This window comes from Budorcas taxicolor, chromosome 6 (genome assembly GCF_023091745.1).
Source record: "Budorcas taxicolor isolate Tak-1 chromosome 6, Takin1.1, whole genome shotgun sequence".
In the NCBI taxonomy this organism is placed as follows: domain Eukaryota; kingdom Metazoa; phylum Chordata; class Mammalia; order Artiodactyla; family Bovidae; genus Budorcas; species Budorcas taxicolor.
In genome coordinates, this window is record NC_068915.1 from 114248486 (window position 1) to 114259225 (window position 10740).

At 58.8% G+C, this 10740-nt stretch overlaps 1 protein-coding gene across 1 annotated transcript in view; it reads left to right on the top strand.

Annotated features, from left to right (window-relative positions):
- The window catches only part of SH3TC1 (SH3 domain and tetratricopeptide repeats 1), a 49253-nt gene extending 42766 nt beyond the window's left edge, over positions 1–6487 (top strand). Inside the window, 4 exon segments of the mRNA XM_052641643.1 lie at positions 1417–1690; positions 2609–2759; positions 2960–3156; positions 6186–6487. Of these exon segments, the coding sequence (XP_052497603.1) occupies positions 1417–1690; positions 2609–2759; positions 2960–3156; positions 6186–6407 (844 nt within the window). The 3' untranslated portion in view covers positions 6408–6487.
- Positions 6488–10740: the final 4253 nt, after the last annotated feature.

Genomic DNA, 10740 nt, shown 5'->3' on the forward strand with positions numbered 1-10740 from the left:
GTCCTTGTTTGTCCCTTCACATGTGAGGACAGTGACCGTGTGTGCCTGGAGGGTCCTAGTCCACAGGAGACAGTGACTGTCCCGCTTGCTTCCCCAGAGCAGGGTTTCGGGGTCACCTGTGAAACCCACCCAGAGTGTCCTGCCCGGGGGTGGGGAACAGATAGCTGGACCACACAGCTCACAGGCTGGCAGAGTCTCATAACACCCCATCCAGTGTGGGGGCTCCTTGAGAGCAGAGAAGGGGCTGGATTCCCTGGGACTCAGGAGGGATGCCTCTCACCCTGTGGGCCTCAGTTTCACAGCAGGACCAATGGGCCCACAGCCTTGATCAAGGCTCCTCAGAGTGGGGTCCCGGGGTCAGCAGGTCCACCTCACCTGGGTGCTGGTGGGAGGTGTGCATTCCTAGGCTTCCCGGGGGCTCAGTGGTAAAGAACCTACTTGCCGTGCAGGAGATGCGAGAGACACAGGTTTGATCCCTGGGTCGGGAAGGTCCCCTGAGAAGGGCACGGCAACCTACTCCAGTATTCTTGCCTAGAGAATCCCGTGGACAGGAGAGCCTGGCGGGCTACAGTCCATGGGGTCACAGAGAGTCACTCTTGCCTGGAGAATCCCGTGGACAGGGGAGCCTGGCGGGCTACAGTCCATGGGGTCACAGAGAGTCACTCTTGCCTGGAGAATCCCGTGGACAGGGGAGCCTGGCGGGCTACAGTCCATGGGGTCACAGAGAGTCACTCTTGCCTGGAGAATCCCGTGGACAGGGGAGCCTGGCGGGCTACAGTCCATGGGGTCACAGAGAGTCACTCTTGCCTGGAGAATCCCGTGGACAGGGGAGCCTGGCGGGCTACAGTCCATGGGGTCACAGAGAGTCACTCTTGCCTGGAGAATCCCGTGGACAGGGGAGCCTGACGGGCTACAGTCCATGGGGGCTGCAAAGAGCCGGACGCAACTGAGCACACGCGCGTGGCAAGCCTCAGCCCAGACCTCCTGAGCCAGCAGCTCCTGGAGCCAGGCCCTGCCATCTGTGTCTGACCAGCACCCTGGGTGGTTCTGACGCTCCGTCCGTGTCAGAACCCTTAGCCTGGATGGGCTCTACGTTTCTGCCCAGGGGCCACGACCCCTGCTGTGTCTGGAGGTGACGTGGGCCTGTGTGTGTGCAGGGGGGTCAGAGATGAACCGCTCACTCCTTAAGGCCCCAGGGCTGCCTGCTTCCCTCCCTAAGGCCTCCTCACCTTTGCTGGATGAGGGCCGTGTGTTGCCCTGGTCTCCCATCAGCCTGGACGCGCAGGCTCTGGGCCTGGCCCCCCGACGCCCCAGGTCCAAGGTGGCCAGACGGGCCCCCGGAGAGAACCTGGTCCCCTCCATGCAGCGGGGCGGTCCGGGAGGCCGGCTCTGAGCACCCACCTCATCTAACCCCAGGGCCTACAGGTCCGCCCTGGAGTACACCAAGCGCAGCCTGGGGGTTTTCATCGACCTGCTGAAGAAGGACAAGGAGGCGCACGCCTGGCTGCAGGCGGGGAAGATCTACTACGCGCTGCGGCAGAGCGAGCTGGTGGACCTGTACATCCAGGCTGCGCAGAACGCCGCCCTGTACACGGGGGACCCCGGCCTGGGGCTGCAGCTCTTCGAGGAGGCCGGAGACATCTTCTTCAACGGGGCCTGGGATCGCGAGAAAGCAGTGTCCTTCTACCGGGTGAGCACCGCCCCGTCCCGTGGGTCCAGGCGAGTGGGCTTCAGGGGCGACCCTCCTGGGGGGCAGGACCTCCCCACCTCGCACACAGGCTCAGCTTCCGGGTGGTTTGGTCAGAGACCATCCCAACCCCCAGCCCCAGCCTGGGCAGGACAGAGCAAGAAACGCCCGTCGGAGGACAGGCCTCCCAGAGACCCACACAACCCTGGGAGGCAGGGCCTGCCCGCATTCCACAGAGGAGGAAACCGGCTCAGAGAGGCGCAGGGGCAGGTCCAAGGACACACAGCGCATCAGATAGAGGGCCGCCGGGACCAGGCCTCACATCTGCACGTGCCTCCCGGGGAGGGCGGCGTCTCCGCCTCTGTCTGACCAGCTTGCATGAGGCTGGGCCCCAGGTTACAGATAAAAGTAGCCTCTTTGGTGCACAGAGGGTGTTGGACCCTCTGGTCAGGCCCCCTGCACCCAGGAGGAGCAAGGCTGGTCTAAGGGCGTGCGGTGTAGCTTGACAGGCCAGGCTCACACCCCTTGCTCACGCCCCAGGGGCCCTGGCGTTGGCACACTGCTGAGAACTGATGGTGTGGTGTGGAGGGAGGGTTTCCCAGGTGGCGTTAGCGGTACCACACCTGCCTCCTAGTGCCAGTGCAGGAGATGCAGGAGACGCGGGTTCAGTCCCTGGGCCAGGAAGATTCCCTGGAGGAGGGCGTGGCAACCCCCTCCAGCATTCTTGCCGGAGAATCCCATGGACAGAGGAGCCTGGCGGGCTAGAGTCCAGGGAGTTACAAGAGTCAGACACGCCTGAAGCGATCTAGCACGAGAAGCTCCAGGGGGCTCACGGGGGCAGACCCAGGGGCCCTCAGGAGGGCTTGGGCCTGACTGCCTGTTGCGGGAGGAGGAGGCCTGACCTGCCCTCTGTCCCCTCAGGACCGGGCACTGCCCCTGGCGGTGTCCACGGGAAGCCGGGAGGCCGAGCTGCGGCTCTGCAACAAGCTGTCTGCGCTGCTGGCTGAGATGGAGACGCCCCAGGAGGGCCTGGAGTTCGCCCACACAGCCCTGGCGCTCAGCCTCACCCTGGGTGAGCCCCGCACCCCACCCCAAGGGCCCCCCACCCCTGAGGTCTAGGCAGGGCCTCAGTTCCCCAGGCCCGCAGGCTCCTCTCTCCTGCCCTGGGGTCAGGCTGCTGAGACGGCTTAGCACGAGTGGGACGGCGGTCTGGGGCTGGGAGGGGACGGGCTGGGGCTGTGAGACGGCATCCGCCCCCCTCGGCATCCCCAGGGGACCGGCTGAACCAGCGGGTGGCCTGTCACCGGCTGGCTGCCCTGCACCACCGGCTGGGCCACAGCGAGCTGGCGGAGCACTTCTACCTCAAGGCGCTGTCGCTCTGCACCTCGCCGCTGGAGTTCGACGAGGAGCCCCTGTACTACGTGAAGGTGTACCTGGCGCTTGGCGACATCATCTTCTACGACCTCAAGGTTGAGAGGGGTGCAGACAGGGCCGGGTGCAGGGCGTGGGGGCCGTCGCCCGGCTCTGGGCGTGAGGGAGGCATTGCGGTCCTCTTCCTCAAGTCCCGGGGATCTCCCCGGAGCTCTGGGCCCCCCTGTGAGCTGCAGGCGAGGCCAGTGGACACCGTCCTTGCTTCCAGGCGGGTCAGGCCTTGCCCTCAAGAGCTCAGGGTCAGTGGGGGAAGCTGCCACTGGGTAAAGGGCGAAATGAGTGTAGTTGGGTGGTGGGGGTGGGGGGAGCTTCTGGATGGGGTGACTGCAAAACTGTGTCTTGACTGCCCAGCAGAAGTGAACCACAAAAAATGTAGGAGGTGGATAAAGACATTTCTGGGGTGGGGGAAAGTGAGAGAGCAAGAAAGTGAAAGTCGCTCAGTGGTGTCCGACTCTGTGACCGACTCTTTGCGACCCCCGTGGACTATACAGTCCATGAAATTCTCCAGGCCAGAATACTGGAGTGGGTAGCCTTTCCCTTCCCTTCCCAACCCAGGGATCAAACCCAGGTCTCCCGCCTTGCAGGCGGCTTCTTTACCAGCTGAGCCGCCAGGGGGAAGTGTTACCATTATTCCCAGAGACCCATGTTGCAAGGCGGGCCTCCCAGGCGGTGCCAGCGGTAAAGAACCCGCCTGGCAGTGTAGGAGACAATAGAGATGAGGGTCGATCCCTGGGTTGGGCAGATCCCCTGGAGGAGGGCATGGCAACCCACTCTGGTATTCTTGCCTGGAGGGTCCTCACGGACAGAGCCGCCCGGCAGGCTTACAGCCCATGGGGTTGCCACTAACACTTTCGTTTTTAGGTTGCAAGGTACAGCCCACACCCTGACACCTCCTCCAGGAAGCCTGCCAGTCTGCAGAGCTCTTCCTTTTTTCCTTCCTGGAATCCTCATATCACCTGGATTGGGGAAGAGGGTGTGTCCTCTTTATCATCTCACTGCACAGAGAGGGAAACCGGGGCTCGGGTGGGGCGTGACTTGCCCCAGGTTTTACGGCAGGGACACCCAGCACCCTGGCTGAGCCCCTCCCTGTCGGGGCTGCAGTGGTGGGAGCTGGGGCCACTTTTCCGTTCTTCTGTGAACCCTGCAGTGGATGAGACAAGGGCCTGGGGGTGTCTCTTCTATTGCCCCTTCCCCCTTCCGCCCTGCCCATACAGGCAGACATCACCCCTACTCTGGGTCTAGCCCTGCCCCTGCACGCGTCCCTGATCTGTGTTGGTTGAGAAGTGAGGGTGCCCCAGTCCGGGGCTGAGTTCCCCACTTCCCCCTCCCCAGCCAGCAGCAGTTAGGAGCTGGAGCGGCCCTGGAAGACCCTCTACTGCCTCGGGTAACCCCCAGCTCCTTGACTAGGCAGGCCTGGCTGGCGACACCTGCTGGCCATAAGTCATCCCTGCAGCCACTGCTGTGTCCGGTGCTGGGGATTCCGTGGGCAGCAGTGACCTCTGCAGCTGAGCCCCTCTCCCCGAGGTCCAGGCCCCGAGCTGCTCAGGATTTGTGCGGTTCGCTCTTCAAGTGCTTTGCTGCAGCACGAGCTGGTGCCCCCACAGGGCAGGGAGGGGACCAGGCTAGGCGTGGGCAGCTGATTATGGCAGAATGAGGGGCAGTGGGCTGGGGCTTCAGGGACTGGGACCCTGCAGCCCTGTGGAGAAAGGGGGGCCTGGGGGCTCTGCCCTGGAGGTGGGGGCTGCTGTGGCGTCTTCACCGACCGACTCTCTTTAGCCCGTGTGTGTTGTGTCATAGCAGAAGGAGCAAGCCCTGAACTAGGAAAGACGTGGGTGTGAATCCTGGACCTGCCACCCACCAGCTTCTACACACACATGTGCACAGGAATGCACACCCCCCCCTCCGCCACCCACTCTGGCCAGTTCCTTCCATTTATTTGGGATGCCGCCTCCTCCAGGAAGCCCTCCCCTCCCACCCCAGGCTGAGTGAGGTGCTTCCCAGGCTCCCACAAGCTGCCAAGCTTCCCTGTGCTTCAGGGCCAGTCACATCTCTTGTTTCCCAGAGTCAGCTGTGTTTGGCTCCCTGCCCTCTCCCCCCAGCACACACACACACACACGCACACGCAGGGTCCCCCCGCCTGGCCAGGGGACAGTGACTGCTGCACACGCCTGCTTCCGTTGTCTTCTGGGTCCTTGCTCTGTGCGGGGGCAGTGGTGGGCCAGGGCTGGTGACTGTGTTCTCTGCCCCGAGGAGCCCCTGTGAGCAGGAGGGGACGGGCAGGTTTGGGATTAGTGCCTGCCCTTGGGTAGCCTCCGGGGGGGACGTGGGGACTGGGGTGGGAGGCAGAAGTCGGCAGGGGTGAGGGGACGTGGGACTTCTCAGCCTGGGGATGGTGCATCCAGGGCACAGATGCGTCTGAACTGGGAGCCCGCGTCCTGCAGGGCATGGGGGTCACGCCCCCTCAGGGTGGCCGGATATTCTGAGAGGTGACACCTGGAGCTGCTTTGCACCGGGGCTGGTGCAAAAGGCCGGGCATGCTGGCATCAGCGTGGATGTGGGCTGCAAGGGTCAAGCCAGGCCACCCTGGACCACATGGCTCTGCAGGGACCTCTCAGACCCCAGCCTCCCAGACCTCAGCTCAGCCCAAGGGGGAGACACGGATTGTCTTTCAGAGGCCCCGGGGGTGAGCAGGAAAGAGGCTTCTGGGAGGAGGGGACCAGGTACTCCAAGGTCCGAGGCCTCGGCTCCAGGGCCAAGGCGGGGAGTGGGGACCGGGGGTCCCAGGGCCACCGGGATGGCAGTCCAGGCCCCCATAGATGCCCGGTCTGTCTCAGGCAGCCCTGGGAGGAGCAGGGGGCTCCTCCCTGGGGGAAACATGCAGGGCCCGTCCAGAGGCGCCAAAGCTGGCCTGTCTGGGGCGAGCAAGTGGACTGCCCGCCTGGAGCGCTGTCGCGGGCCCAGCCCTGGAGCTGCCCTGGCTGGGGGTCCTAGCCCAGGGAGAAGCTCCCCAGAGGCCACCCTCCCTAGCGCGGTGCTGTCCCCTCGGTGACTCGCCGTCTGTCTCCAGGACCCGCTGGATGCGGCCGGGTACTACCAGCTGGCGCTGGCGGCAGCCATGGACCTGGGCAGCAAGAGGGCCCAGATGAAGCTCTGCGCGCGCCTGGCCTCCGTCTACCACCACTCCCTCCTCGACCGTGAGATGTCCCTCTTCTTCTACCAGAAGGCGCGGGCCTTCGCCACCGAGCTCAGCGTCCGCCGGGGCCACCTGGTCCCCGGGCCCCCGTCCTGAGCCCGGTGCTTGCAGGCACGGCCTCCGGCTGGCCCAGGGTCTCGGGGGCTGGCTTCCTGGGAAAGGGAGGCACGCGGTCAAGGGGTCAAGAAGCAATAAATGTGTTTTGCAGAAAGCCTTCTGGAGTCCCCAGGCTCCCCCATCCCCGGACTGCCTCCTGGGGAGTATGCGGGGATCAGGGCCTGTCCCCAGGGGGCTGTTCCACTGCTGCACCCCATCCTCGGGTGTGGGCAGGTAGGACTGGGGGTCCAGCCATCCCAGGCCAGGTCCCCCAAGCTGGTCAGCTGTGGGTCGTGGGATTCCCTGGGCACCTTCTCCCTTCCCTAGACCCTCACCAAGTGTCCAGCGCTGGGGCCTTTCTGCTTTGAATGCTCGAAGCACACTTCGAGGTCAGGACTGTCTGTCTCCTGATGAACGGCTGAAGAAACGGAGGCACAGAGAGGTTAGGTGCGTTGCCCGCAGTCACACAGCAGGTAGGAAGGGGCAGAGAGCCAGAGTCCAGTGTACTCACCCCTGCGCCAGCCTGCTAGCCTGCCTCACATCATGTGTCCCATTAGGACCTGAGGGCAGGGACCTACCCCATACGTCTCTGCCCCTTGTCTGTGATGGAGACAGGAGAAGGGGCTCCAAGTGTTCCCCCACTGTGTATCCTCCGGCCCAGCCTGGCCAGTCCTACCTGCAGCTTCCAGTCAGTCATCGGGACACACAGTGGCAGGGCCTCCAGCCCAAGTGGCAGCCACTAGGTGCTGAGCGTAGTCAGAGGCTTATCTGGACTGCTGACCCCAGCCCCGCCCGCCCCCTCTCCCGTCCCTCCCAGCGACCCACTGAGGGCTGGGAGTACAGGCAGGGCTGAAACCGGCTCCTGACCCACAGACAGGGTGCTGAGGCTCGGAGGCCGTGGGCAGTCCCATGGCGCACTTCCGAGATCCTCCTTTCGATGACGTGAAATGCACATCCTGTGTGCCTAGGTGTGTGCTTAATCGCTCTGTCATGTCCGACTCTTCGCAGTCCCGTGGATCTCCCGTAGCCCTCCAGGCTCTTCTGTCCATAAATTCTCCAGGCAAGAACACTGGAGTGGGCTCCAGGGGTCAAACCCAGGCCTCCGCACTGAAGGCAGATTCTCCACTATCTGGGCTGCCAGGGAAGCTCACATGTCATGCAAACCCGCCGTTAAAAGTGAATGACTCAGTGGCATATGCTACACCTGCAAGGCTGTGGAGCCACCGCTGTCCAGTTCCAAAACATCTCTGCGTCCCCAAAGAAGCCTCCTGGGCCGCCGAGCAGTCACGGCCCCTCCCATCTCTCTCCCCAGCTCAGTTCAGGTCAGTCGCTCAGTCGTGTCCGACTCTCTGCGACCCCATGAATCGCAGCACGCCAGGCCTCCCTGTCCATCACCAACTCCCGGAGTTCACTCAGACTCACGTCCATCGAGTCTGTGATGCCATCCAGCCATCCCATCCTCGGTCGTCCCCTTCTCCTCCTGCCCCCAATCCCTCCCAGCATCAGAGTCTTTTCCAGTGAATCAACTCTTCGCATGAAGTGGCCAAAGTACTGGAGTTTCAGCTTTAGCATCATTCCCTCCAAAGAAATCCCAGGGTTGATCTCCTTCAGAATGGACTGGTTGGATCTCCTTGCAGTCCAAGGACTCTCAAGAGTCTTCTCCAACACCACAGTTCAAAAGCATCAATTCTTCGGCGCTCAGCCTTCTTCACAGTCCAACTCTCACATCCATACATGACCACAGGGAAAACCATAGCCTTGACTAGACGGACCTTAGTCGGCAAAGGAATGTCTCTGCTTTTGAATATACTATCTAGGTTGGTCATAACTTTCCTTCCAAGGAGGAAGCGTCTTTTAATTTCATGGCTGCAGTCACCATCTGCAGTGATTTTGGAGCCCCCGAAAATAAAGTCTGACACTGTTTCCACTATTTCCCCATCTATTTCCCATGAAATGATGGGACCGGATGCCATGATCTTTGTTTTCTGAATGTTGAGCTTTAGGCCAACTTTTTCACTCTCCTCTTTCACTTTCATCAAGAGGCTTTTTAGCTCCTCCTCACTTTCTGCCATAAGGATGGTGTCATCTGCATATCTGAGGTTATTGATATTTCTCCCGGCAATCTTGATTCCAGCTTGTGTTTCTTCCAGTCCAGCGTTTCTCATGATGTACTCTGCATAGAAGTTAAATAAGCAGGGTGACAATACACAGCCTTCACGTACTCCTTTTCCTATTTGGAACCAGTCTGTTGTTCCATGTCCAGTTCTCACTGTTGCTTCCTGACCTGCATATAGATTTCTCAAGAGGCAGGTTAGGTGGTCTGGTATTCCCATCTCTTTCAGAATTTCCCACAGTTTATTGTGATCCACACAAATAAAAGGCTTTGGCATAGTCAATAAAGCAGAAATAGATGTTTTTCTGGAACTCCCTTGCTTTTTCCATGATCCAGCGGATGTTGGCAATTTGATCTTTGGTTCCTCTGCCTTTTCTAAAACCAGCTTGAACATCAGGAAGTTCACGGTTCACTTGCTGAAGCCTGGCTTGGAGAATTTTGAGCATTACTTTACTAGCATGTGAGATGAGTGCAATTGTGTGGTAGTTTGAGCATTCTTTGGCATTGCCTTTCTTTGGGATTGGAATGAAAACTGACCTTTTCCAGTCCTGTGGCCACTGTTGAGTTTTCCAAATTTGCTGGCATGTTGAGTGCAGCACTTTCACAGCATCATCTTTCAGGATTTGAAACAGCTCAGCTGGAATTCCATCACCTCCACTAGCTTTGTTCATAGTGATGCTTTCTAAGGCCCACTTGACTTCACTTTCCAAGATGTCTGGCTCTAGATGAGTGATCACATCATCATGATTATCTGGGTCGTGAAGATCTTTTTTGTACTGGAATGGGTGAATTTAACTCAGAGGACCATTATATCTACTACTGTGGGCAGGAATCCCTCAGAAGAAATGGAGTAGCCATCATGGTCAACAAAAGAGTCCGAAATGCAGTACTTGGATGCAATCTCAAAAACGACAGAATGATCTCTGTTCGTCTCCAAGGCAAACCATTCAATATCACAGTTATCCAAGTCTATGCCCCAACCAGTAACGCCAAAGAAGCTGAACGGTTTTATGAAGACCTACAAGACCTTTTAGAACTAACACCCAAAAAAGATGTCCTTTTTATTATAGGGGACTGGAATGCAAAAGTAGGAAGTCAAGAAACACCTGGAGTAACAGGCAAATTTGGCCTTGGAATGCGGAATGAAGCAGGGCAAAGACTAATAGAGTTTTGCCAAGAAAATGCACTGGTCATAGCAAACACCCTCTTCCAACAACACAGGAGAAGACTCTACACATGGACATCACCAGATGGTCAACACCAAAATCAGACTGATTATATTCTTTGGAGCCAAAGATGGAGAAGCTCTATACAGTCAACAAAAACAAGACCAGGAGCTGACTGTGGCTCAGATCATGAACTCCTTATTGCCAAATTCAGACTCAAATTGAAGAAAGTAGGGAAAATCACTAGACCATTCAGGTATGACCTAAATCAAACCCCTTATGATTAAACAGTGGAAGTGAGAAGTAGATTTAAGGGCCTAGATCTGATAGATAGAGTGCCTGATGAACTATGGAATGAGGTTCGTGACATTGCACAGGAGACAGGGATCAAGACCATCCCCATGGAAAAGAAATGCAAAAAAGCAAAATGGCTGTCTGGGGAGGCCTTACAAATAGCTGTAAAAAGAAGAGAAGCAAAAAGCAAAGGAGTAAAGGAAAGATATAAGCATCTGAATGCAGAGTTCCAAAGAATAGCAAGAAGAGATAAGAAAGCCTTCTTCAGCCATCGTTGCAAAGAAATAGAGGAAAACAACAGAATGGGAAAGACTAGAGATCTCTTCAAGAAATTAGAGATACCAAGGGAACATTTCATGCAAAGATGGGCTCGATAAAGGACAGAAACGGTATGGACCTAACAGAAGCAGAAGATATCAAGAAGAGGTGGCAAGAATACACGGAAGAACTGTACAAAAAAAAAAGATCTCTCTCCCCAGGACCCTCATTAACAGAACGAAACAGAGTCAGGAGACTCCTGGCTTGTTTCTGTGCCCAGGAGGCGGAGCCTGGAAGGCCCAGAGTCGGGGGGAGGTGGGCAGGGGCGCTCCAACATTCTCTGGTTCTGCGGTCCGGAGCCCTGAGCCCCAAAGTTCTCTCCCTGCTTGGACATACCTGTAGGGCACCCCCCCCCCCCCCCGCCACTGCCCAGGCCTCTCCCGCCAGGGGGCAGCAGAGAACTTTCCAGAAGCAGCAGCTCCCAGGCAGGAGGGAGCAGGTC